At 53.7% G+C, this 28,000-nt stretch overlaps 1 protein-coding gene across 2 annotated transcripts; it reads left to right on the top strand.

The window, feature by feature from the left end:
* The first annotated feature begins 4 nt into the window (after nt 1-4).
* BIK (BCL2 interacting killer) lies at nt 5-27,755 on the top strand. Of its 2 annotated transcripts, none has more exons than XM_007976007.3 (5): nt 5-279; nt 21,749-21,914; nt 25,814-25,912; nt 26,592-26,721; nt 27,258-27,755. In XM_007976007.3, the coding sequence occupies exons 1-5, from the start codon at nt 174-176 to the stop codon at nt 27,345-27,347; spliced, it is 591 nt and encodes a 196-aa protein (XP_007974198.2). In that variant the 5' UTR covers nt 5-173; the 3' UTR covers nt 27,348-27,755. The 2 variants fall into 2 exon arrangements, with proteins under 2 accessions (XP_007974198.2, XP_072862739.1); XM_073006638.1 differs by lacking the exon at nt 5-279 and adding an exon at nt 5,059-5,159.
* The last annotated feature ends 245 nt before the right edge of the window (nt 27,756-28,000 follow it).

Raw genomic sequence — 28,000 nt, 5'->3', positions numbered from 1 at the left:
CCCTCTGTCTGTCCTCAGCCACCATGAGTCTTTGACACATTCCCCATTGGATGACAAGGGTCAGTTCATCAACGTTTTCGATTACATTTCTGTAATTACTCCTCAAGGTGAAGGTTATTTGATTCATTTTCCCAGCCATTCGTACTTTATTACTTTCTTTAACTGCCTACTATATGTCGGGCATTGTCCTAGGCTCTGGGCATGTAACAGCAAAAAGAAAAAAGTGGACAAAGATCCCTGCACTTGTGGAGCTGACATGCCAGCTGGGAGAGACAGAAGGTAAGCAAAATAAATAGGAGCACCGTGGAGTGTGTGGGCAGGTGATACATGCAGGGAGCCAGGGATTGCAGTGTTACATGGGGATTTAAATGTTGTTATTATTATTATTATTATTCTGGAGACAGAGTCTTGCTCAGTGGCACCATCTCAGATCACTGCAACCTCTGCCTCCCAGGTTCAAGAGATTCTCCTGCCTCGGCCTCCTGAGTAGCTGGGATTACAGGCGCCTGCCACCACGCCCAGTTAATTTTTGCATTTTCAGTAGAAACGGGGGTTCGCCATGTTGTCCAGACTGGTCTTGAAGTCCTGACCTCAGGTGATCCACCTGCCTTGGCCTCCCAAAGTGCTGGGAGCCATTGCACTCGGCCAATGATAAACATTTATTATCTCTCACAGTGTCTGTGGGTCAAGAACTCAGGAAAGGAGCTCGGTGCAGTGGTTCAAACCTGTAATCCCAGCACTTTGGGAGGCCAAGGTGGGTGGATCACTTGAGGTCAGGAGTTCAAGACCAGCCTGACCAACATGGTGAAACCCCATCTCTACTAAAAAAAGTACAAAAATTGGCCAGGCGCAGCGGCTCATGCCTATAATCCCAGCACTTTGGGAGGCTGAGGTGGGCAGATCACAAGGTCAAGAGATCAAGACCATCCTGGCTAACATGGTGAAATCCTGTCTTTACTAAAAGTACAACAAATTAGCCAGGCGTGGTGGTGGGTGTCTGTAGTCCCAGCTACTCGGGAGACTGAGGCAGGAGAATGGCGTGAACCTGTAAGGCAGAGTTTGCCATGAGCTGAGATGGCGCCACTGCACTCTAGCCTGGGTGACAGAGCAAGACTCCGTTTTAAAAAAAATACAAAAATTAGCGGGGCATGCTGGCAGATGCCTGTAATACCACCTACTCGGGAGGCTGAGGCAGGAGAATCACTTGAACCTGGGAGGCAGAGGTTGCAGTGAGCTGAGGTCATGCCATTGCACTCCAGCCCGGGCAACAAGAGCAAAACTCCATCTGAAAAAAAAAAAAAAAAAAAGGAATTTAGGAACAGTTTAGCTACGTGGTCTCTCGGGAGGCTGCAGCCGACACTGGCTGGGGCTGCCACCATTTGAAGGCTCGGGTGGGGATGGAGGATTCAGCTCTAGGTGGCTCACTCACATGCTGTGAGATGTGGGCAGGAGGCCTCTGTTCCCTGCTCCTCCCACACAGGCCTCTCCACCAACCTTCTTCCGTGCCCTCAGGACTTGGCGGCTGGCCTCCCCAGAGTGGATGACCCAAGAAAACAAGGGCCAGGTGGGAGCTGTTCTTTTCTGATCGGGGCCCAGAAGTCCCATAGCATCATTTTGTTATACTCATTAGTGGCAGGTCCCAGGCCTGGTCCGTATTCAAGGTGAGGGGCATGAGAGACAGTCAGGTACAACCCTGAGGTCTCTGGCCTGAGCCTCTTGAAGGACAGAGCTGCCACCAGCTGAGATGGGAAGTTAGAGGAGAGGTGAGTTTGGGGGAGACTGGGAGTTCAGTGCGATGCCGAATAGCATCTTGCAGGGAGATATCGAGGAGCTTCTTTGAAGACAACTGCTTTCCCGGTGGACCTGACCATCTGCGTTTAGACAGCTTTGTCCCAGTGCTCAGTGGACCGTGGTCTTGGCCAGGAGCTCTCAGCCCTGCAGCGGGTGCCCATGCTAACTCTCCACTCTCAGGTCCTGGTTTGGCAGAGCTGGCGGGAGGCTGGGAAGGGCCTAGGGCTTCTGTTACCCAGGTGGTTGGCAGCTGGGAGGCTGCAGGCCCTGCTCATTGCCGCTGTTTTTTCTTTTTTAAATTATTATTCATTTATTTTGAGATGGAGTCTCTCTCTGTAGCCCAGGATGCAGTGCAGCGGCACGACCTTGGCTCACTGTAACCTCTGCCTCCCAAGTTCAAGCAATTTTCCTGTCTCAGCCTCTCAAGTAGCTGGGATTACAGGTGCCTGCCACCATGCCTGGCTAATCTTATATATATATAAATTTTTTTTTTCATTATTATACTTTATGTTCTAGGGTACATGTGCACAACGTGCAGGTTTGTTACATATGTATACATGTGCCATGTTGGTGTGCTGCACCCACTAACTCATCATTTACCTTGGATATATCTTCTAATGCTATCCCTTCCCCCTTCCCCCACCCAACGACAGGCCCCACCCTGTGTCTAAATGTTCTCATTGTTCAATTCCCACCTATGAGTGAGAACATGTAGTGTTTGGTTTTCTATTCTTGTGATAATTTGCTGAGAATGATGGTTTCCAGCTGCATCCATGTCCCTACAAAGGACATGAACTCATCCTTTTTTATGGCTGCATAGTACTCCATGGTGTATATGAGCCACATTTTCTTAATCCAGTCTGTCATTGATCGACATTTGGGTTGGTTCCAAGTCTTTGCTATTGTGAATAGTGGCCTGGCTAATTTTTGAATTTTTTTTTTCCTTGAGATAGAGTTTCACTCTTGTTGCCCAGGCTGGAGTGCAATGGTGCAATCTCGGCTCATGGCAACCTCTGCCTCCCGGGTTCAAGTGATTCTCCTGCTTCAGCCTCCCTAGTAGCTGGGATTACAGGCATGCGCCACCACGCCCAGCTACTTTTGTATTTTTAGTAGAGACAAGGTTTCTCCATGTTGGTCAGGCATGTTGGTCATGTCTCGAACTCCTGATCTCCATGTTGGTCAGGTCTCGAACTCCTGACCTCAGATGATCCTCCTGCCTCAGCCTCCCAAAGCTCTGGGATTACAGGTGCGAGCCACCGCGCCTGGCCGAGTTTTTAAATTTCTAATAGAGACGGGGTTTCGTCATGTTGGCCAGGCTGGTCTTGAACACCTGACCTCAGGTGATCCACCTGCCTTGGCCTCCCAAAGTGCTGGGGTTATAGGCATGAGCCACCACCTCCAGCTATCTCTTCCTCCTATTGATCAGCATATTATCTTGGGATTTTGCAAAGTAAATAAGTACTGTATTTTCACCCACTCCACCCTTGAATCATCCAAAGTGTCCCCAAACGGTCCTTCTTTCTCCATCTGTTCCGCTAATGTTTACTGAACATCTCCTACATGCCTGGCACTGTGCCTCCAGTCTCAAGCATCTCACTCATATCAGGTCTTCTGGACCCATGAGACCCCGTGTCATTGCTTCACCACCCTGAGTCCCAATTTCTTCATCTGCAAAATGCATTCAGAGGGAAGCCCCCATTATGAAGGGTTCCCCACTTCTGACTGTAGCCACAGTCAGGGCAAGCTGCTTTGTAGGGGTTGGAGTTCATGTAGTTGGGAGGCCCTAGGAGAAAAGACTGTTACAGGGCTGGGCGTGGTGGCTCACACCTGTAATCCCAGCACTTTGGGAGGCCGAGGCCGGTGGATCACCCGAGGTCAGGAGTTCCAGACCAGCATGGCCAACATGGCGAAACCCTTTCTCTACTAAAAATACAAAAATTAGCCGGGCATGGTGGCTCATGCCTGTAATCCCAGCTGCTAGGGGGTGTTAAGGCAGGAGGATTGCTTGAACCTGGGAGACGGAGGTTGCAGTGAGCCGAGATTGTGCTACTGCACTCCAGCCTGGGCAACAGGGTGATATTCCATCTCAAAAAACAAACCAACCAACAACAACAACAACAATAACAAAAAACTACAAAAGCAAAGAAGGTCCAAGGCCCAGAAGGAGGGAGGGGCTCTGAAGACTTTATCACGCTTTACCTCCTCTGGTCCTCCCAACAGCCCAGCTCTTGGTAGGTGCTGTTGTCCATTTCACAGATGAGAACACTGAGGGGGAAGTAATTACCCTACAGGTGGGAAGAACAGAGTGAGGGTACCCAACAGGTAGCAAACGACAGAGCTGGGGGAGGGGAACCCCTGCCCCTCCCCTAATCTCTGAGGGGATCAAGACAGAGGTAAACAAGCTTTGCTGTGCGCAGGACAATTGTTACTTTGTTATTCCAGGAGCGCTCTGCCTTCTCCCACCCCCAATATACCCCAGGGCCGCTGTTAGGCACTACTCATCCCAGCGGGGCAGGCTGCCACCAGCCCACCCCGCCTGGAACCTTCCTGATTTCTCTGCCCCTCGCGGGGGCTTTGGGGTCCTTCTAACCAGGTCTGCACGTGGGCCCCCTGCCCCCAATCCCTCCCGTTCCGGCCTGCATCTCGCGGACCCGGAGCCCCGACGGGAGGGGGAAGGCCGTGGGTGTGTGCTGCAGCTGGAAGGCTGCGGAGGGGTGGCACTGGAGGGGCAGTGCCCCTGGCTTCGGGTATGGAGCACTGGATGCTGCTGCTACCCAAGTGTGAACCTCGGTTTTCATATTCGTGAAATAGGCTTAAAAACACCTAAGTCCCAAAGCTGCCAGCCTAAGGAGCACGTTTTTGAACGCTGGCTTCACGCTGTCATTTAGCAAGTCATTTCGTCCTCTTGGAGCCTCGATGGGTACAATGATCGTGGAAAAAAGCACCGAGGAGTACTTTGAGCTCGAAGGGGAGGCCATCCGTGTAAAGGGCTTGGATTATACACCCAGATTCTGTCAATGGATCGATCTCCCCAGTATTTATGGAAACCCCTGACTGCACGCCCGTGCTGGGCGCAGGGGAAACAGCGACGCACGGGACAAAACAAGCTTGCAGAACCGCAGGGGGCAGAGAGGCTGTAAACAAGCCAACGGGCTGCACTTGTAGCGGTTCTGTTGCCAATGCCATTCAGACCCCAGTCCGGGATTCCGCGCTCGGGGTGCGAGAGGCCGCTCCCGGGGCGGGGCGGGACCCGGGCGGGGCGGGAGGGGCGGGGCGCCCGGACCTATTAGGTCCCGCGCCGGCAGCCGGGCAGTAGACACGAAGCTTCTCCGGTGGCTCACAGACGCTGCCAGCATCGCCGCCGCCAGGTGAGTGCCCCTGACCCTGCTGCCGCCCGCCGCTCCACCCAGCTCGAGCCCGGTGGTTAGCGCCCAGGCCGCGGCCCGGGTGCCGAGCGGCTGGAAGTGTGGGGACCCGTGCCCAGGTTTTTCCGCCCCAGCAAGTCGCTGGCGAGTCCTTTGTGGGGCGACGTCTCGGGACTCCGGCTCCGAAACGTCCCCTTTCTGCCCGAGGCTCCAGGTCCCCGACGGCCGATCGTGCCAGGCGCGGCCCCTGCGGGCCTCAGTCTCCGCGCCTGTGCAATGGGGTGGTTCCTCTGCGTCTCGCCGCTACGGCCGGACGCTCCATGGCCCTCGCACCGTCCTCGAGGGCGGCTTCCTGGCACCGGACTCCGACCTCTGGGGTCGTGCGGACCCGGCCAGAGCGCAGCGCGGCACCGCCAGCCCACGGCCGCTGCCGCTGCCGCACAGCCCCGGTGCCCTTAAAAGAGAGAAGATGGCGTCGTGCCCGGTGCTGCTGGGACCGGCTCCCGGAGGCGCTGTGCACCTAAGGGCCGAGGAAATGCTTCGTAACGGGACGCCCAGAAAGTCCGGAACAGGAACGTGCACCCGGAGCGGCGCGCAGCCGCCCGCCCACACCTGCCCATGCGCCCTGCACAGGTGCGCCCCGGACTGGTCGCGGGGACTAGAGCCCGGCTGGGGCGTGCGACTTTGTTAGGTAAATTGGGGGTGCGCCCCTGCGGGTGACCCGAGAGGGGTCCCCCCGCCTGCGGGGCGCGGTCACGACAAGGCTTGTGGGGTTCGGAGCTGGTCGTCGTCTGGGCTCTGGCCTCCTAAATGCGATCGCTTTCAAGCCCCTTCATTGTCAGTTTTGCCAGAATGAGCCACTCGTGGGGTAGGACGTGGTTGTTGATGTTGTTGTTGCTCTTACTACTGTAACATTTTTGTTGCTGTTTTAACAGAGTGTTTACTGTGGCCTGGGAGCCCGAGCTTCCCAGGGAGGTTGGTGTCTGCCTCTTGTCCCCACATTAGGAGGGGCAGAGTCTGGTGGGCACTAGCGCCAGGAAGTTCTTAACATCTGTCTGTCCTTGGGAGCAGGAGGCCTCGTTTTCCAGGTGGAGAAACAAGAGATTTCAGTCACAGGAGGCACAGAAATGCCAGGGTTGTCTAGCTGGAAGCCAAGGGCCCTTTATGGAACCCAAGCCAAAACCTCTTTCCACTCTCCAGCCCTGTGACCTCCGAAGGGCTATTCCATCTCTCTGAACCTCAGTTCCTTCTGTTCCTTCTGCAAAATGTATTTCTGAGGTTTCTGCCCAGGTGAAGAAAGCCCGACTCAAGTTAGTAGCCTCCATGTAGTTAAGACTTACCCTGATTTCTACTTAATTTGGGCACGTCTTTGGAATAAGTTCTCAGGAATGGCACAGTCTGGGTGTTTTTTTGTTTCGTTTTGTTTTGTTTTTTTGAAACAAGAGTTTCGCTCTTGTTGCCCAGGCTGGAGTGCAGGGGCGTGATCTCGGCTCACTGCAACCTCCATTTCCTGGGTTCAAGCCATTCTCCTGCCTTAGCCTCCCTAGTAGCTGGGATTACAGGCGCCCACCACGACACCCAGCTAATTTTTTGTATTTTTAGTAGAGACAGGGTTTCACCATGTTGGCCAAGGTAGTCTCGAACTCCTCCTGACCTCAGGCGATCCACCCACCTCAGCCTCCCAAAATGCTGGGATTACAGATGTGGCCCCGTGCCCGGCCCTTTTATTAATTATTATTATTATTATTATCATTATTGTCTTAAGGATATTAAGACTAAGATTCTCACACATTTGACATGCGCCTGTAATCCTAGCACTTTGGGAGGCTGAGGCAGGAGGATTGCTTGAGCTCAGTAGATTGAGACCAGACTGGGTAACATGGTGAAACCCTGTCTCTACCAAAAAAAAGCAAAAAATTAACTGGGCATGGTGGCATGTGCCTCTGTTCCTAGCTACCTAGGAGGCTGAGTTCAGAGGACTACCTGAGCTTGGAGGGGTTAAAGCTGCAGTGAGCCCTGATCACACCACTGCACTCTAGCCGGGGAGACAGAGTGAGACCCTGTCTCAAAAAAAGGAGCATTAGGTTGGGCATGGTGGCTCACATCTGTAATCCTAGCACTTTGGGAGGCCGAGGGAGATGGATCACCTGAGGTCAGGAGTTGTGAAACTAGCCTGGCCAACATGGCAAAATCAGTCTCTTTTAAAAATGCAAAAATTAGCCAGGCGTGTTGGAGTGTGCCTGTAATCCCAGCTACTTGGGAGGCTGAGGCAGGAGAACTGCTTGACCCTGGGAGGCGGAGGTTGCACTGAGCTGAGATCATACCACTGCACTCCAGCCTGGGCCACAGAGTGGGACTCTCTGTCAAAGAAAAAAAAAAGCATCAAATGGTAGATCCCCAGTGTCTGTTACAGCTCGGGTACTCTATGGCTAGATAGAGGGGCTGCATACATGTTAGTTATTGTAAGTTTTTTTTTATTTGAGACGGAGTTTCACTCTTGTTGCCCAGGCTGGAGTGCAATGGCTGGGAATACATGCATGAGCCACTTCGCCTGGCTCAAGTTTCTCACACATTTGACTTGCCTGTAATCACAGCACTTTGGGAGGCCAAGGCGGGAGGATTGCTTGAACCCAGGAGGTGGAGATTGCAGTGAGCAGAGATGGCGCCACTCACTGCACTCAGCCTGGGCTAACATGAGACTCCATCTCAGAAAGGAAAAAAAAAAAAAAAGATCTTGTGTCACAGAGCTGCAAAGAAACCAGAGACTACTAAGAACAGTGTACTTTTTTTCCCCCCAATTTCTGATCCCGTCTCTAATAAACGGAAGGAGGTAATTGAGGAAGGGCTTGATTGGCCAGTGAGTCTTGAAGCTGACACCACTGCTGGTGGTATTTTCCCCTCTCCCTGGAAAGCATCCTGTTTTTAGTGAACCTATTAAATGTGTAGACAATTGATGGCTTTTTGCTTCCCCTGCTGCAGACTTGGTGGATCCCATGAGATTTTGACTGCCGTCTGTGCTCAGAACAGTTGGAGCAGTACGGAGGAAGTCTCCGCACCAGTGTTACTGTTGCTGGTCACCAGGAAGCCAGCAGTGTGTCTGAACTGGACACATGTGACCACTTCCTAGCCTCCCTTTGTCCTGCCACTGGTTGGTTGGGGCTGGTCCCTGGGAGAAACACAGAATGCGAGCAGATCAGTCCCCGGCCCCTAAGTTCCTTGTTGGCCCCGAGGCAGGCAGGAGAGGGGCGGGCACAGAGGGCAGCTGATTTTCCTAGTGTCAATATTAGGATGTGACAATACAAAACACCACTAGGCCTCGCCAGGCCCTGCGTAGTAAACCTGCTTTCCTGGGGGTGGGAGAGAACTTGGCACCCAGTTACCCAGACTGAAAAGCTGTGCAGCAAACAGAGAAAAGCTCACTTGTTTATTTGAGTGATGGTCCCTGTCGTTTTGGATATTTAAGATCAAGTATTCTTGACCCCCGCCCCCACCTCCCCAAGATGGCGTCTTGCTCTGTTGCCCAGGCTGGAGTGCAGTGGCGTGATCTCGGCGCACTGCAACCTCTGCCTCCCGGGTTCAGGTGATCCTCCTGCCTCAGCCTCCTGAGTAGCTGGGATTACAGGCACATGCCACCATGGCAGGCTAATTTTTATATTTTTAATAGAGATGGGGTTTCACAGTGTTGGCCAGGTTGGTCTCGAACTTCTGACCTTGTGATCTGCATGTATACCCTGCATGCAGCATTTCACCTCCTTCTCAGGGCTACATCTGCCCATGGGGCTCTCCCTCCTGTCCTTTAACAGAAGGTGATACTGTCCAGTCCAGGGTCTCCCAGCCAGGAACAGCCTGCCGTCGTGAGCCGAGTGCTTGATTAACCCCTTCCCTCATCCTCAGGATTTTGCAGTGAACTCTCAAGCCTTTCTCTGGCCGTCCGCATCCTCTCACCTGCTTTCACTGGGTCCTTGCTCTGTGCTGGGGCCATGCAGGTTCCCGGCCGGCTGGGTCAGACACACAGGTAAACATTTAATGAGACCTTGATGGGCTGAGTGCCCAATCCAGCTCTGTTTACCCAAGGTGCTGGGACAACACAGATGAGGAGCAGTTAATTCTGTCCGGGGGAGGGTGGGGAGGAAGTGACTTGTGCCTGAGCCCCAAGGAATGAGTGAGTCCCCTGTGCCTGCGTGGGGAATGATGGTAGCAGAGGGGGGATGTAAACGAGGAGTTGGGGTACGAAAGGGCTGGGGCGCGAGTTCATAGGGGAGACCCAAACACCGTGAAGCGGAGCCCAGGGGCGATACCTGCCTCTCAAGCCTCAGGGTCTGGACCAGGGTGAATAGTCTTCATATTCTTCAGCCTCAGCATTTCAGAGCTTGTTTTCTTTATTTTATTGTTTTTGAGATGGAGCCTTGCTCCCGTCGTGCAGGCTGCAGTGCAGTGGCGCGATCTCGGCTCACTGCAACCTCCACCTCCTGGGTTCAAGTGATTCTCCTTCCTCAGCCTCCCTAGTAGCTGGGATTACAGGCACACGCCACCATGCCTGACTAATTTTTGTATTTTTAGTAGAGATGAGGTTTCACCATATTGGCCAAGATGGTTGCGAACTCCTGACCTCAGGTGATCCACCTGCCTCAGCCTCCCAAAGTGCTAGGATTACAGGCGTGAGCCACCGCGCCTGGCCTAATTTTTATTTTTGAGTGAGTCTTGCTCTGTCTCCCAGGTTGGAGTGCAGTGGCACGATCCCGGCTCACTGCAAGCTCTGCCTCTCAGGTTTAAGTGATTCTCCTGCCTTAGTCTCCTGAGTAGCTGGGACTACAGGTGCCTGCCACTAGCCACCACGCCTGGCTAACTTTTGTATTTTTAGTAGAGACATTGTTTCACCATGTTGACCGGGGGATCTTGAACTCCTGACCTTAGTTGATCCATCTGCCTTGGCCTCCCAAAGTGCTGGGATTAGAGGAGGGAGCCACCACACCCCAGCCCAGAACTTGTTTTAAATATGAACTTTTGAAACTTAACAACTGTAGACCCAGGTGGTGGCTTGGCATTCTCTGCTTCCTTCATGGTGATAAAAAGGCACAGGCTTCCCCTTTTTGGGGTCATTTCAAAATCAGTCAAGAGAATTATTAGTCTGTTACACTTCCTCTACGGTTAGGATTATTTTTATAGGTGTTCGAACAGGAAAGGACATAGATTAAAATCTCTCTCCCCTGACTTTTTGATACAGGGTCTCACTCTGTCGCCCAGGCTGGAGTGCAGTGGCGCAATCACAGCTCACTGCAGCCTCAACCTCCTGGGCTCAAATGATCCTCTCACCTTGTCCTCTTAAAGTGCTGGGAGCCTCCAAAAGGCTGAGCTGTGAGGTTGGGTAGGTTACATGTATTAAATGCATTTTTTTTTTTTTTTTTTGAGACAGTTTTGTTCTTGTCACCCAGGCTGAAGTGTAATGGCACCATCTCGGCTCACTACAACCTCTGCCTCCCAGGTTCAAGCGATTCTTCTGCCTCAGCCTCCCAAGTAGCTGGGATTACAGGCGCCCGCCACCACAGCCATCTATTATTGTATTTTTAGTAGAGATGGGGTTTCGCCACGTTGGCCAGGCTGGTCTCGAACTCCTGACCTCGGATGATCCACCCGCCTTGGCTTCCCAAAGTGCTGGGATTACAGGTGTGAGCCACCGCACCTGGCCTTAAATGCATTTTGGAGTGAGCCATCACACCTGGCTTCCCCTAACTCTAGTCTTAGAAATGAAGAATTGGCCGGGCGCGGTGGCTCAAGCCTGTAATCCCAGCACTTTGGGAGGCCGAGACGGGTGGATCACGAGGTCAGGAGATCGAGACCATCCTGGCTAACATGGTGAAACCCCGTCTCTACTAAAAAATACAAAAAACTAGCCGGGCGAGGTGGCGGGCGCCTGTAGTCCCAGCTACCCGGGAGGCTGAGGCAGGAGAATGGCGTGAACCCGGGAGGCGGAGCTTGCAGTGAGCCGAGATCCGGTCACTGCACTCCAGCCCGGGCAATAGAGCAAGACTCCGTCTCAAAAAAAAAAAAAAAAAAAAAAAAAAAAAAAAAAAAGAAATGAAGAATTAGGGGCCCAGAGAGGCTAAGGAATTCTTCCAAAGTCCCATGGCCAACGTGGCCCAGGCCCAGGGGTTCAGCAGCCAAGTGCCCCTTGTCAGAGCCAGGCTCCGCAAGAGCCCTGACTCTGTCGGGCTGTACCAGATGGGGTGGGGTGTGCGTGGGAGGGAGTGGGGTTTGCTTTCTTGATAAAGAGAAACTGACATTAAACCAAACATCTGGACCATCTCTACAATATGCCAGGCAAAACGGAAACAGGCCTGTTTGTCACTCGGCACATCTGCATCCCTGTGCAGGGCCCTGAGGGGCCACTGGGTGGGGGAAGCATGGTCTGAAAGTAGCCCCTGTGTCCGGCCTCTGGGTGATGCCTTGTTTCCGAAGGGTTTCAGGGTTTTGTTTTGTTTTTGTTTTTGAGGTGGAGTCTCACTCTTTCCCAGGCTGGAGTGCAGTGGTGCCATCTCAGCTCACTGCAACCTCCGCCTCCCGGGTTCCACCGATTCTCCCACCTCAGCCTCCAGAGTAACTAGGATTACAAGCGCTTGCCACCATGCCCAGCTAATTTTTTGTATTTTTAGTAGAGATGGGGTTTCACCATGTTAGCCAGGCTGGTCTTGAACTCCTGACCTGAAGTGATCCGCCCACCTCGGCCTCCCAAAGTGCTGGGATTACAGGCGTGAGACACCGCGCCCGGCCCAGGGTTTCAGGGTTTGAAGTCTCATGTAGGCCTCAGTCTCACTCCTGTGGTTGTCCCTGCGACCGCATCAGAGAGGTGCCGTGACCAGGATCACACAGCCCCCCTCAGTGGGGGTTGGGGTAAGGGATAGTATGTTTAATTATGTAAGTAATTACAGACTCATTGTCAAGTTCAAAGTAATGGATACAAGCTAGGTCTGCTAGGTGAAGTGGCTCACGCCTGTAATCCCAGCACTTTGGGAGGCCGAGGTGGGTGGATCACCTGAGGTTGGGAGTTTGAGACCAGCCTGAGCAACACGGTGAAACCCCATCTTTACTAAAAATACAAAATTAGCCGGGTGTGGTGGCGCATGCCTGTAATCCCAGGTACTTGGGCAGTTGAGGTGGAAGGATCACCTGAGCCCAGGGAGGTGGAGACTGCAGTGAGCCATGTTCATGCCACCGCACTCCAGCCTAGGTGACAGAGAGACCCTGTCCCAAAATGATAATTCTCCATATTGGGCCTCCCACAGGGGGATCTTGGGGGGGGGGGGCTGCAGCTCAGGGTGACTCCCATCTTGTCACTAGCCAGGTGACCCCTTCATTCTGGAGCCTGAGCTCCGAAAGCCCCAGGTGGGGGTGCCCTTTCAGATGCCCCTTTTCAATTTCAAAGGCTCTGATTCTAGATCTTGAAGCCGGATGCGGCCCTGGCACCCGGCTTCCGTTTCCACTGGGAAGGACGGAGGTCTCCCAGGCCCAGCCCAGGCGGCCAAGCCCATCCTGGAATCAGAACACACTGAGCACATTGTGTAGGGTGGCACCTTTTTATCCAAGTTACTAGCTACACATCAGTGTTTAAAGAGAAAAAAGTGACCTTTCATTTTTTTTTTTTTTTTTTCTTGAAACTTGAGGAAATAAGATACATTCTACTGATTTTTTTTCTTAGAACTAAATGCATGTGTTTGGCGCGGTAGAGGTGTCTGTTTTTCATGCTGTGTGGGGAACGTGTGTGCTTTCTGGAGATGGACTGGAATGTCTGGTTTCTGTCCCTGGGCCCAGCAGCCACGCCTGTTTTCTGTAGAAGGTGCCATAGTGAGACCCAGGGCCGCTCCTTCCTATCACTGTCACAAGGTTGCGATAGTGTATACTTTGAGCTAAAGGGCTCTTTGCGAGCCTCCAAAAAATAACAACTCGTATTTATCGAGCATTCACTTATGAGTACTGTACCTGATTTAGCTCATTTAATCTTCACAGCAACCCCAGGAGGTAGATTTTACTGAGGAGGAAACTGAGGCGCAGAGAAGCTAGCTGCTTCCCCAAGAGTAGCCCATGTATGAGTGAAGCTGCGCAGGCTGGCCCCAGAGCCCAAGCCCCCTACCCCTGCTGCGCTGACGTTTCAGGGATGACTGTGTCAAGGGCCCCGATCCCCTTTACTCTACTGGCAGGAAAGGAGAGACTGCTTCCCTTACACTGTCACCCTTACAACTTTTTTTTTGTTTTGAGGTGGAGTCTCACTCTGTCGCCTAGGCTGGAGTGCAGTGGTGATCTCGGCTCACTGCAGCCCCCGCCTCCCGAGTTCAAACGATTCTCCTGCCTCAGCCTCCCGAGTAGCTGGGACTACGGGTGCATGCTACCACGCCCGGCTATTTTTTTGTATTTTTTTAGTAGAGACGGGGTTTCACCGTGTTAGCCAGGATGGTCTCGATTTCCTGACCTCGTGATCTGCCCTCTTTGGCCTCCAAAGTGCTGGGATTACAGGCGTGAACCACCGTGCCCGGCCTCTTACAACTTTACTATACAGATGTCCCCCAACTTTGATTTGATTCGGTTGAGGATTCTTCACTGTAGAGTAGTGCAAGCGTGGCACACAATCGGTTGAAACCACGCTTTGAATACCCACCTGCACATCCATATTCTGCTCTTCACTGTCAGAGGCGGAGGCTGCAGTGAGCCAACATCGCGCCACTGCACTCCAGCCTGAGCAACCGAGTGAGGCTCCCTCTTGAAGAAATAAAAAAAAAAAAAAAAAAGGCCGGGCGCGGTGGCTCATGCCTGTAATCCCAGCACTTTGGGAGGCCGAGGCGGGCGGATCACAAGGTCAGGAGATCGAGACCATGGTGAAACCCCGTCTCTACTAAAAATAGAAAAAAATTAGCCGGGCGCAGTGGCGGGCGCCTGTAGTCCCAGCTACTCGGGAGGCTGAGGCAGGAGAATGGCGTGAACCCGGGAGGCGGAGCTTGCAGTGAGCCGAGATTGCGCCACTGCACTCCAGCCTGGGCGACAGAGCGAGACTCCGTCTCAAAAAAAAAAAAAAAAAAAAAAAAAAAAAAAAAAAAAAAAAAAAAAAGAAATAAAAAAAAAAAGGAAATTCCTTTCTTTCTTCCCTCTCCCCTTTGGTGCTCCTCCCCTCTCTCCCTTCTTTAAATCTCCCTGCCTTCCCTCTTTTTTCCTAGCTAATTCTCCATCACTTATGGGAAGCGAATTGACCCATCCTTCCAAACTGAGCAGTTTTGGACACGTGCAGGTTCCTAACAGCGGGCTCTGGAGCCTGGGCTTCCCCAGTCAGGTGGTGAGGGAGTCACGATATAGGGCATTGTTACTTTGAGCTTCTTGAAATATAGCCTGGGCAATGTAAAACCCAAAAAATTAGCCGGGAGTGGTGGCCTGCGCCTGTAGTCCTAGCTACTTGGGAGACTGATGTGGGAGGATCAGCTGAGCCTGGGAGGTGGAGACTGCTGTGAGCCATGACCTTGCCACTGTACTCCAGGCTGAGTGACAAAGCAAGACTCTGTCTCAAAAAAAAAAAAAAAAAAAGAAAGAAAAAATACACCTTGAAGAAAAACATCAAACAGCTCCATTTCATTCATATATATATATACACATATATACACACACATCTTTTTTTTTTGAGATGGAGTTTTTCGCTGTTGTTGCCCAGGTTAGAGTGTAATGGTATGGTCTCGGCTCACTGCAAACTCCTCCTCCCAGGTTTAAGCAATGTTCCAGCCTCAGCTGCCTGAGTAGCTGGATTACAGGCGCGCACCCCACACCTGGCTAATTTTTTTGAAATGGGGTAGAGACAGGGTTTCACCATGTTAGGCTAGTCTTGAACTCCTGTCCTCATGATCTGCCTGCCTTGGCCTCCCAAAGTGCTGGGATTACAGGTGTAAGCCACCGCGCCTGGCCCATTTCATGTATTTTAAAAATTTTTATTGTTAATTTATTTTTAGAAAGGGGGTCTTGCCATATTGGCCAGGCTGGTCTTGAACTGGGCTCGTGCGACCTGCCCGCCTCAGCATCCTGAAGGGCTGTGTGACAGCACAGCGGTGTCTGCAGATCTGTGGCTTCAATTTTTCAGGGTGCCAGGTCCACGCAGGGGTGTATGTGGGATGCATCCCTAGAAATCAAAGGTCATGTGCGTGTGTGACTGGTGGATGCTGATTGTCACACTACTCTCCAGAAAGGCAGCAACATGTGCAGTCCACTGTGGCGTCCTGAGCTGTGAGTGGCCTCTGGTCTCCTCCCTTCTAAGGCTGTTGATTGTGTTAACCAGCTTTTATGGAGCCCCTGCTAGGTGGCGGGAAATGGGCAGTAGTGTATCTTTTCATCCTATCAGCAGCCCTGGAGGCCTGGCTGTTTCTGCAAGGCTCAGAGGTGAGCTGGTGGTTCTGCCTCACACAGCAGGGGCCAAGCAGGGGGTGGAACTGAGGTCCAGCCTGGCTGCAGGCTCAGGGCATTTCCCTGCTGGGTTGCACTGGAGTTGTGTGTGCTCCAAGGGCTTTGCGTCACCCCACCCTCATGGTCCAGGGCCAGGCTGTGACTGAGAGGGTTGCAGGTGGAAGACCGGACCAGGGTTTTCTAGCTGGGCCCACTCAGCCGGCCCTCCCTGTGACCCCAGTGTGGCCCCTGACCCTCTTGGTTTGCCTGCCTGTGAAACGGGAAGTGTCAGATCCCACCTGCCTGGCTTTGACAGGACTGGGTGAGATCATGAGAGTCTGAGGGTCCCTACTGGGAGTTCGACCCCACCCTCAGGTCCAGCCCCACCCACCTCTGCCCCCCACCCCTGCTCTGACACTCCTGCAGCCTCAGCCCTTGAACACCTGCTGAGGACTGTGCAGGACACATCTCTACTTGCTTGTGCTTCTGCGCAACCCGGGAGGGGCTTGGGAGGTAGATGGCGTTTCCCCATCTTCCAGATGAGCCACAGGCGAGCTGTTGAGTGCAGAGCTGTCCACCAAATGCAGGCTGCTCTGCCCAGAACCTGCCCTCCCTCCCACTCAGCCCTGCAGGTACCCTCGAGGCCGTGGGTGTGGCGCGCTCTTCTGCACACATGAGATTTGCATCCTAACCTCTTAGGGTGAAACAGGGCCTCTGCCTGGCGCCTGGTGTTTCCACTGTGAGTGTGTAGGAGGCAAAGTGTGGGCTGTAGCCTGGGTGGGGACACGTGGCTAGGTGTGTCTTCCTTCACCAAAGAAGGGTTTCAACTACTCATTTGCAAGGTTGCTGGAAAAAAAAAGATAATAAAAACCAGTCCAGTTTCCTGGATCTGCAGCTGCAGTGACCTCACAGGGGGTCCTCTGGGAATAGATTGCCTCCATGTCTTCAGTCAACAAACGTATGTCTGCTGTATGCCAGGCCTTGGGCTGAGAACCAGAAACTGATAAGAGCAGCAGCTCCCCTCTTAGGGGTTTAGTCTGTGCCGGATCATTTCATCCCCACAATAGTCCTGTGCAATAGGTGTTACTAGTATCTCCATTCTGATTTTTTTTCTTTTTCTGAGATGGAGTCTTGCCCTGTTGTCCAGCCTGGAGTGCAGTGATGCAATCTTAGCTCACTGCAACTTCCGCCTCCCGGGTTCAAGCAGTTCTTCTGTCTCAGCCTCCCGAGTAGCTGGGATTACAGGTGCCCGCCACCATGCCCAACTAATTTTTGTATTTTTAGTAGAGACGGGGTTTCACAATGTTGACCAGACTGGTCTTGAACTCCTGACCTCATGATCTGCCCGCCTTGGCCTCCCAAAGTGCTGGGACTACAGGCAGAGCCATCTTTATTTTAGAATAAAGGAAACAGAGGTCAGCTAACTTGCCCAGGGACACCCAACAGTCCAGTTGCAGAGCCCACACTCCAGCCCGCCACAGGTACGAAACTGAGCAGCAGCTAGTGTGGTCAGCTGGAGCCAGAGGGGAGCAGAGACACGCAGACTCTGAGGGTCCAATAAGGTGATGCCTGAATCGGCCAGGCTCATACTCATAATCTCCGTACTTTGGGAGGCCCAGGTGGAAGTTGAAGCCAGGAGTTCCGAGACAAGCCTGGGCAACAAAGCAAGACCCTCTCTCTACAACAGTTCTATAAAAATTAGCCATGTGCATGGTACATACCTGTCCAGTTACCCTGGAGGCTGAGGTGGGAGGATTGCCTGAGCCGAGGAGTTTGAGGCTTTAGTGAGCCATGATCAGGCCACTGCACTCCAACCTGGGCAAAAGAGTGAGACCCTATATGTGAAAAAAATAATAATAAAATTTAATTTTTTTTTTTTTTTAGAGACAGTCTCGCTCTGTCACCCAGGCTGGAGTGCAGTGGCCGGATCTCAGCTCACTGCAAGCTCCGCCTCCCAGTTCACGCCATTCTCCTGCCTCAGCCTCCCGAGTAGCTGGGACTACAGGCGCCCCGCCACCTCGCCCGGCTAGTTTTTTGTATTTTTTAGTAGAGACGGGGTTTCACCGGGTTAGCCAGGATGGTCTCGATCTCCTGACCTCGTGATCCACCCGTCTCGGCCTCCCAAAGTGCTGGGATTACAGGCGTGAGCCACTGCGCCCGGCCAAAATTTAATTTTTATAAAAGGGCCAATAGGCATAGGCATGGGCCAGTCTGAGGTTGGCTGGTGAGCTCTGCACATTTGAAGACTTGGAGGCATGGCAGGACCAGGCACCATCCATGGAAAGCGTACTTATCTTGAGTGTGGTTACGGCGGGAACCAAGATTGGGGTGGCAGGGCCACAGGGGGAAGGCCTGTTAGTGGATATGGCACAACCCCCCCACTTTTTTTTTTTTTTTTTTTTTTTTGAGACAAGTCTCGCTCTGTTGCCCAGGCTGAGTGCAATGTCGCGATCTCGGCTCACTGCAACTTTCACCTTCCAGATTCAAGTGATTCTTCTGCCTCAGCCTCCCGAGTAGCTGGGATTACAGGCGAGCACCACCACACCCGGCTAATTTTTGTATTTTTAGTGGAGATGGCGTTTCACCACGTTAGGCAGGCTAGTCTCAAACTCCTAAGCTCAGGTGATCCACCTGCCTCCACCTCTCAAAGTGCTGGGATTACAGGCATGAGCTGCACCGACCAGGCCAGGTCTAGGGAGCCAGACAGAGCAGTGACAGGGTCAGGGTTGAGGCTGCCACCTTGAGATTAGGTTGGAGAGAGCTCCACTGAAGGCTGGAGGCCAGTAAGGCATTCAGCGCAGGTGCCAGGTAGGAAGTGACCAGGACTGGGCCTCCCTTGGGCTGGTGGGGTGGCCAGGAGGGAGCACAGCTGTAAGGACCCTCCTGGGCAGGCCCCCCACCCTCCACTCCCTGGCTCAGCACTGAGTTTTCCCATGCAGATCTGGGCCCCAAGGCCAGCCTTGGCCCGGTTGGTGATGGGATCTTCGCCATTCATATCAAGCCAATCTTGGGGCCTGGGCCTAGAGGCCGGAGGTTAAAGGCTCAGATTAGGTCACTTCTTTGATATGGTAGAGGGTAATGGGTATTTAATGAGTTAATCCAAAGTGCTGTAATCCCAGTACTTTGGGAGGCTGAGGTGGGCGGATCACTTGAGGTCAGGAGTTGAGACCAGCCTGGCCAACATGTCGAAACCCCGTCAGTACTAAAAATAGAAAAATTAGCCAGGCGTGGTGGCGCGCGCCTGTAGTCCCAGGTACTTGGAAGCCTGAGGCAGAGAATCACTTGAGCCTGGGAGGCGGAGGTTGCAGCTGAGCTGAGATAGCACCGTTGCACTCCAGCCTGGACAACAGAGTGAGACTGTCTCAAAAAACAAACAAAAAAACACTACCACCAACAAAAACACAATAGATGGGGAAACCAAGGCTGAGGCAGGAAGGATTGGGTTAGGGTATTAATCTAAGGTGAGACGTGGTCCTGGGTCTACTCAGATGAGGAGGTTGGCGGGGTGGGGAGCTTGAAAGGGTCTTGAAGGCAGAGCGTGGGTGACTGACTCCTCAGGTCGGCCCGGCCTGCTCTCTGCTGTAGACCCTGGACAGCGTAGCCCACTCTGGTGGCTGGGGCCTTCTTCCTATCTGAGGATTCTGGAATGCCTGCTGGGTAAGGGGGCTGTTGGGACAGTGGCTCAAGACAAGGCTCCGTGCAGCTCACAGCGCAGCTCACAGTGAGCTGAGGTTGCACTGTCGTTCTCACTTTGCGGGGCGTGGAGGTACTGGGGTCTCCACAGGAGCACAGAGCAGGAGACTGCCTTTTCCAGGGGTAGGGAAAGGGGGGAAAAGCAAACAAGGGCTGGAGCTGCTTTCCTAGGGAAATGCCATTTGCATAGACACCCAAGGCAGCCGGAAATTCTGGACACAGTTCTTTTAATGCCACCTTAACACGCACAGTGCTGGCAGTCTGTACAATGTAAAACATCCCATCTGTGAAATTTTATTTTTTCTTCTTGAGTCAGAATCTAGCTCTGCCTCCCAGATTCAAGTTGGGATTCCAGGCATGTGCCACCACACCTGGCTCATTTTGTATTTTTATTACAGGCGGGATTTTACCATGTTGGCCAGGCTGGTCTCAAACTCCTGACCTCAGGTGACCCACCCACCTCAGCCTCTCAAAGTGCTGGGATTACAGGCGTGAGCCATCGCACCCAGCCCATCCATCTCCCTTGAATGCTGAAAGCAAGTTGTGATCACACACTTGTGCCTAGGCCTGTGGGAGGGCGGCCCTGTGGGTCCTGCCTGCTGTCAGTTCTCCCTCGTGTGGGGGGCAGGGAAACTTGGAGCTCTGTCCCTTCTTGGCTTAGTCATGAACTTCTCTAAGCCTCAGTGTCCTGTGTGAACAAACAGTTCAGTGAGATAGTGGGAGGGCGGAGTGTTCTATCAGCAGGCATGGGGAATTGAAAATTAAGAACACCCAGGGTATTATGGTAAGAAAATAATGAGTTGAAGCATAAAGGTAATGGTTAGTGCCAGCTTCCTCCCAGCGTGCCAGGCCCTGTTCAAAGTACATGAAGGAGTTCCTTATTTCGTCTTCCCAATAGCCCAGGGCAGGGCTCTCAGACCATGAAACCCATTTCACAGATGAAGAAACTGACACACTGGTGCTAACTGCCCGAGCTGGGCTTTGAACTAGGCCATTAGATTCCCGTGCCACAGTCATCGTCATTATCATCGTCTAGATCGAAGACTGTTTGGTACACTGTGGGGTAAATGTGGGGTACATGATAGTGAATCGGGTCGCAGAACCCTTCTCTGCCATCAGGATGAAACATTTATTGACGTGGGAATTCGCAGTGATCACAGTTAGGAAGGCCTTTGGTGGCAAAGAACAGGAAACTCAATGAATGGCGATGAGGACACATTTGGGTTCATTTTTCTTACAAACAGTTGGAGGAGGCAGCTCGGCAACACCCTGAGGCCTGGGCGCTCTGCCTCCCCACTCTGCTCTTCCCGGCCAGCCGCTGCAGCTCCATCTTTGAAGGGGCTGCCCTGGCTGTGTCAGCTCCCTGGCATCCAACCCCTGCCTCCAGCCTCTGAGCCCTCCTTGACCAGAACTGGGTTACACGGTTGCCACCAGCTGCAAGGGATGCTGGGAAGCTGAGGGAGAGGAGGGCCGCGGTTGGCTTAGATGAATGATGATGCAGGACCACCCCGAAGAAAACTGGGGTTCTAGCAGCAAGAAGCCAGGTGGAATGGATACTGGCGAGGTAAATAGCGTTTGCCAGTAAAGAAGACTGTAAAACACTGTGTATGGGGTGATCCCATTTGTGAAGAAGGATGTGTGATGCACACATGTGCTTAGGAAAAACACTAGAAGAATTAGTGATGGTCTCACTGGGAATGGGGATTGTGATACGTTTTTCTCAGGCTGCTTCTCTGCCTGTCTTCTCAAGAGAAACAGCAGACACCAAAGAACAGGTGTAGCCTTCTGCTTAGTGGTGCAGAGGAATCGCCTTGCCTGTGCAGCCTCGCCTCTGTCCCCTGTGCTGACAGCAGGTGCCTGGGTTTTCTTGAGGTCTGGTGTCAGAGAACTTCTAATATTTATTTATACTCTGATTTTGTTTCACAAATAAGAAAAAGGCTGGGCACGGTTGGTTCACGTCTGTAACCCCAGCACTTTGGGAGGCCGAGGTGGGTTGCATCACTTTGAGGTCAGGGGTTCAAGACCAGCCAGGCCAACATGGTGAAACCCCCCGTCTTTACTAAAAACACAACATAATTAGCCAGGCGTAGTGGTGCATGCCTATAGTCCCAGCTACTCAGGAGGCTGAGGCAGGAGAATCGCTTGAACCCAGGAGGCAGAGGTTGCAGTGAGCCACGATTGTGTCACTGCGCTCCAGCCTGGGGGACAGAGCAAGGTTCAGTATCCAAAAACAAAGAAAGAAAGAAAGGGCCCTTATGAATCATCTTCAAGTCCCTCCCTTCCAAGAACAGAGATGCTGGGCGATTTGCCCAGAGGCACACAGCATGTAGCGGGATTCATGCCTGCAGGAGCTGGGGCTGGGGGATATTGACAGCTTTAGCGGATCAAAAGAGCGGGTGAGTAGGGCTATGCAATCTGGGGGTTACCCTGTGAGAGAGCCCCCAGACCGCTCAGTTCTGAGGGGTCCAGCCATATGCTGTGTTTTTGCCCCAAAGGAGAAATGTCTGGAGTAAGACCCATCTCCAGACACATCTTGATGGAGAGCCTCCTGTATGAGCAGCTCCTGGAACCCCTGACCATGGAGGTTCTTGGTGTGACTGACCCTGAAGAGGACCTGGACCCTATGGAGGACTTCGATCCTTTGGAGTGTATGGAGGACAGGTAGGTCCCCATGGCCTGCCCCACCCCATGCCTGATAGTGACTTCAGGGGTGGGCCGGATGAGCAGACCTTCTGTGACTGGGGCAGCACTGCAGATGCCTCCCAGGCAGGGCCCCTGAGAGGAAGATTCCCCAGATGTGGGCATGGAGGCTTCTGCCCTGGGAGTGGCTTCACTTTGCTGTCCCCTCTCCCCTGACACCAGCTCACAGAGCCCTGGACAGCCACCATGTTCACAGTCCCAAGACGGACCTGGGGCCACTGGCTGTCAAAATGGCACAGTGTTTGGGCCTCAGGGAGCTAGACAGGCCAGGCCCTTAGCGACCTGCTGAGTATATCAAGGCCTCTTGAAGGAGGTGGCTCTGTTGCCATTTGAAAGGGGACCCGATCCAGATCCCAAAAGAGGGTTCTTGGATCTCAAGCAAGAAAGAATTTGGCCCACACACAGTGGCTCGCACCTGTAATCCCAGCACTTTGGGAGGCTGAGGCAGGTGAATCACTTGAGGTCAGGAGTTCTAGACCGGCCTGGTCAACATGGCAAAACCCCATCTCTACTAAAAATACAAAAAGTAGCTGGGGCTGGGCGTGGTGGCTCACACCTATAATCCCAGCAGTTTGGGAGGCCGAGGCGGACTGATCACGAGGTCAGGAGATCGAGACCATCCTGGCTAACATGGTGAAACCCTGTCTCTACTAAAAAATACAAAAAATTAGCCGGGCGCGGTGGCGGGCGCCTGTAGTCCCAGCTACTGGGGAGGCTGAGGCAGGAGAACGGCGTGAACCTGGGAGGCGGAGCTTGCAGTGAGCCGAGATCGCACCAATGCACCTCCAGCCTGGGCAGCAGAGCGAGACTGCATCTCAAAAAAAAAAAAAAGTAGCTTGGCCTGGTGGCACATGTCTGTAGTCCCAGCTAGTCGGGAGGCTGAGGCAGGAGAATATCTTGAACCCAGGAGGCAGAGGTTGCAGTGACCCAAGATTGCACGAATGTACTCCAGCCTGGGCAACAGAGTGAGACTCCATCTCAAAAAAAGAAAAGCTGCTCTATAGGCAGAGCAGGTGCATGTGCTGCTCGACTGAATATGCTTATAGTTGTTTATTGATTATATGCTAAACAAGGGGTGGATTATTCAGGAGTTTCTGGGTAAGGGGTGGGCAGTTCCCGGAACTGAGGATTCCTCCTCCTTTTAGACCATAGAGGGCAACTTCCTGATGTTGCTGTGGCATTTGTAAACTGTCGTGGCACTGGTGGGAGTGACTCCTAGCATGCTAATAGAGTTGGTGCACAGTGAATAGCGAGGATGACTGGAGGTCACTTTTGTGGCCATCTTGGCTTTGGTGGACTTTGGCTGGCGTCTTTGCTGAATCCTGTTTCATCAGCAGGGTCTTTGTAACCTGTATCTTATGCTGACTTCCTATCTCATCCTGTGACTGTGACTTAGAATTCCTAGCCTCCTAGGAATGCAACCCAGTAGGTCTCAGCCTTTTGTTACCCAGCCACTATTCAAGATGGAGTTGCTCTGGTTCAGTTGCCTCTGACGGCTCTCATTTTAGAAAACCAGAACCGGGCTGGGCGCTATGGCTGATGCCTGTAATCCCAGCACTTTGGGAGGCTGAGGTGGGCGGATCACCTGAGGTTGGGAGTTCGAGACCAGCCTGGCCAACATGGTGAAACCCCATCTCTACTAAAAATACAAAAATTACCCGGGTATGGGGGTCGGGGAGGGGGGCGGGCGCCAATAGTCCCAGCTACTTAGGAGGCTGAGGCAGGAAAGTCACTTGAACCCAGGAGGCAGAGGTTGTACTGGGTCCTGAGATTGCACCACTGCACTCCAGCCTGGGCAACAGAGTGAGACTCCATCTCACAAAAAGAGAGAAGGAGAAAAGAAAGAGAAAGAAAAGAGAAAGAAAACCAGAACCTATGGAAGAGGCTGAGGAGGCCATGCAGTTCCTGGCCCCAGCTTCAAAGAATTACTGAGGCATGAAGGGATCTTCCTAGGACTGACAAGGCCCCTGGAGGCAAAAGGATTTGCCTGGGGTTTCAGGGGCCAAGGTCCAGTAGGACCTGACCCTTGCACTCTGCCAGCTGCTCCCAGCTATGTCCAGGCACACCCGGCCTTCCCAGCGGGAGGAAGGACACGCACTTCTTTTCTTTTTTTGAGACGGAGTCTCTGTCACCTAGGCCGGAGTACAGTGGCATGATCTCTGCTCGCCACAAGCTCTGCCTCTCTGGTTCATGCCATTCTCCTGCCTCAGCCTGCTGAGTAGCCGGGACTACAGGTGCCCACCACTACATCCGGCTAATTTTTTGTACTTTAGTAGAGATGGGGTTTCATCATGTTAGCCAGATGGTCTCGATCTCCTGACCTTGTGATCTGCCTGCCTCGGCCTCCCAAAAGGTGCTGTGATTACAGGCATGAGCCACCACACCCGGCCGCCCGGCTAATTTTTGTTTGGTATTTTTAGTAGAGACGGGGTTTCACCATGTTGGCCAGGCTGGTCTTGAACTCCTGACCTCAGGCGATCCACTCACCTTGGCCCCACAAAGTGTTGGGATTACAGGCATGAGCCACCACGCCCGGCCAAGACTGGCACTTTCATTCTTCCCCTGGTACAGATGAGGGATGTGAAGGCCCAGGAGCAGCTGACCTCAGTAGTTTCTACCCTGAGCCTGGAAGAGAATGATCAGGCCTGACCTGAGCTGTTGCTTTCTCCTGGGGAATCCTGGCTCTGATGTGGCGCTTCCCACAGGCCAGGGACCAGCTCCAGGTTCCACAGGATTCTTTTCTGCTGTCAGCCTCAGGATTTTTAGTCATTAGGGTCCTGGACACAGGGATTGGGCTGGCTGGGATTTTAGAACTAGAGGGACTTGTCCATTAATGGACAAGGATGGATGGACAGTGTTTTCCATCCGGGGCAGTGTTTGCCTGAGGTTCCCCAGGGTGACAGGAGGTAGGACCACAGCCCCCAACCCTGATTGCCAGCCCACCCCTGTACACCTCCCACCTGCATCCCCTTCAAGTAGGGAGCGTAGGCCCAGGGCATTAGCAGGTCAGGTGGGTGGGGTCAGGGCCCTGGCCCGGCCTCAGCTCAGGGCCCCTAGGAGTCCCACCTCCCTGGGAATTCCCCCGCTGTAGTCACTGGGATGGAATGCACACAGGTCCCTGGTGGAGGTCCAGACCAGCAAGCTGGGAGGGTGGGGAGTGCCTCAGTCTTTGTGTGGGAGTGGATGTGGATGGGGTGTAGGATCAAGGATGTGGCTTAGTGGGGGGGGGCCACCAGGGGCTTCTTAGTCCCCCCATTCTGAGAGTGGTGGTGCCAGCAGGGCTGGTTTCAGGATTGGGAACCAGGACACAGGTCTTAGAGCCCCGTCACCTCCCACAAAGGAAGGTAAGCTGCAACCCCTGTGGGAAGCCAGCCTCAGCCATCCAGGGCGCTCAGCACTCCCCAGACCTGCCCGTTCCCCTTGTCCACCGTTTCCACCAAAGCCCACAGGTGGGCCTGCCCCAGGATTCTTCAGGGAAGTTCAGAGACCGAGTTCTGGATGTTCAGGCATCCCTGGGTGCACGGGCAGGCTGCCTCAGGAGACTCACCTGCTGCTGACGCTAGTGGGCAGTCACAGGGCACAAGAGGGCCTGGGACTCACCACTCAGGCAGTGCTGCTCCCTGGTGTCTCTGGCACCTCTGGGGCCACGCACGGATGGGACCTCGCGGGTATCTCTGAATCCAAGTGGGAGCTGGAGGAGGGAGGCAGGGAGGCCCGCTCAGTGCCTGCCCCGAATCTGACACCATCTTTTACCCTCTGGGCCACTCCCAGCCGCACACAATCCATTGGCTGGGTGGGTCCAGGTACATGAGGCTTCCACAGCACAGCCACACCCCGACTCCTATGTGTGCTCCCTGCAGTGACATGTTGGCCCTGCGGCTGGCCTGCATCGGGGACGAGATGGACGTGAGCCTCAGGGCCCCGCGCCTGGCCCAGCTCTCTGAGGTGGCCATGCACAGGTAACCGGCCTGTGCCCTGCCCGGGCCTCTATACCTGGGGAGGGGCCCTGGGCGGTGAGTAAAGGCCCTGAATGCAGCAGAGGGCTGGGCCCTGAGGAAGGTCTGTGGGGAATGTGCCCTGACACTCTGGGGCTGTACTGAAACCCTTTGCTGCTTCCCGCACCTCCCTGGGGGCCCCCAGCTCCTGGCACTGGCCCCCTGCCACCTGTCCCTGGCATTCCTGGGCAACAGACAAAGCAGAGCCCAGGGCCCTTCTCTTGCCATCCTCATCAAGCCCAGATGGTACATTTCCACGATGGTCTTAAAAGGAGGTACTACGTGAGCTCGGATCCCAGACCCTGAGGGCTGGGCCTCTCAGCTAGTCTCCAGTGGGGGAACAGAGTGGGCAGCGGCTTGCCAGGGCCCTGTAGAATGGGGGTTTATTTTCTATGTGGCCAGCTCCGGAAGACAGGGCCACTGGCAGGCGGCTGGCTAGGGAAGGAAGCAGGAAATCAGAATGAATTTCACCACAAACAGGCCCCTGCAGGTGGAGGTGCCCATGGAAAGGGCCCCGGGTGGCTGTGGGGTGGGAGGGCACAGGCCCCTGCTCCCCACAGCTGTGATGGTGTCATCTAAGTACAGGCTGTCCCTACCTGTTCCTGCAGTAATGGCTTTGTCCCCCCATCCTCTTTGTCTGTAGCCTGGGTCTGGCTTTCATCTACGACCAGACGGACGACATCAGGGATGTTCTTAGAAGTTTCATAGATGGTTTCACCACCCTTAGGGAGAACATAATGAGGTTCTGGAGATCCCTGAATCCCGGGTCCTGGGTAAGAGCCTTGAGATTCCTGACCCTGATTTGCTCTGCGGCCAGTGGGGGCTGTCAGAGCTGCTCCTCAGGGTGCCACAGTCCCCATCACTCCTGTCATCTGCTGTGTCATCGTTGTCCACATCCGCCTGGTCCCATAGGCTTCTGAGTTTGGGATTCCTGGTTATGAGTGCACAAACCAGTGCGTGGTCCTGGGTCTCCCTCTGGCCCGAGAGCCTTCACCTGGCAGACAGGATTCTCGTCTCCTCTCCAGGGCAGAGGCCTCCCTGAGCAGCCTTTCTGGCAGCCTGGTCCCACTCTGCACTGCCCACCACCAGGGCAGCTGACCACCCTCACCTGTGTCCACCCTTTGCCTGTGTCCCACAGACTGGCAGCCGCTGGCCTCTTTGGCCATGTCCTCAGGGCCACTTCCCCCCTCTCCTGAGCTCCTTCCCAGTCCCCACCTCCCTGGGCTTCCCCTTGGAACTCTGCTGTCACCCGTCTGGCCTCATTGCTGGGGCCTGCTCCGAGCCTGACTCCTCTGTTTTGCTCCCGCAGGTGTCCCGCGAACAGGTGCTGCTGGCGCTGCTGCTGCTGGCACTGCTGCTGGCGCTGCTCAGCGGGGGCCTGCACCTGCTGCTCAAGTGAGGCCCCAGCGGCTCAGGGCGGGGCTGGCCCCACCCCTGTGACCACTGCCCTGGAGGTGGCAGCCTGCTGCTGTTGTCTTTTTAACTGTTTTCTTATGATGCCTTTTTATATTTAAACTCTGAGATAGTGCTGGAACACTGCTGAGGTTTTATACTCAGGTTTTTTGTGTTTTTTTAAATTCCAGTTTTCGTTTTTTCTAAGAGATGAATTCCTATGGCTCCGAACTTGTTACCGGTTAACTGTGGCTTGTGCCCAGGAAGAGCCATTCACTCCTGCCCCTGCCCACACGGCAGGTAGCAGGGGGAGTGCTGGTCACACCCCTGTGTGATGTGTGATGCCCTTGGCAAAGAATCTACTGGAATAGATTCCAAGGAGCAGGAGTACTCAATAAAATGTTGGTTTCCAGCAGACTCTGGTCCTCTCTGGGGGTTGGCAGTACCTGCACAGGCTTCCTCTTGCCCCAGGGAGGTGCACCGTGTTGATGGGGAGGGCAGGGCCTGTGTGTTCCTAATCAGATCCTTCCCTGCAGCCGGGCACCACAAATGCCGTCTTGGTTTGGCCCGACAGTTTGCCTTCTCCCTTGTCCTGGTCTGTGGCGTAAAATCCACTGTTGGGGGTTATTTCCTTTGGGCTTTCAGTTCCTGTTTAGGGGA

Source organism: Chlorocebus sabaeus, chromosome 19, assembly GCF_047675955.1.
Source record: "Chlorocebus sabaeus isolate Y175 chromosome 19, mChlSab1.0.hap1, whole genome shotgun sequence".
Classification (NCBI taxonomy): Eukaryota; Metazoa; Chordata; class Mammalia; order Primates; family Cercopithecidae; genus Chlorocebus; species Chlorocebus sabaeus.
The sequence above is the reverse complement of the archived record's forward strand: the minus strand, read 5'-3'. Positions and strand labels throughout refer to the sequence as shown.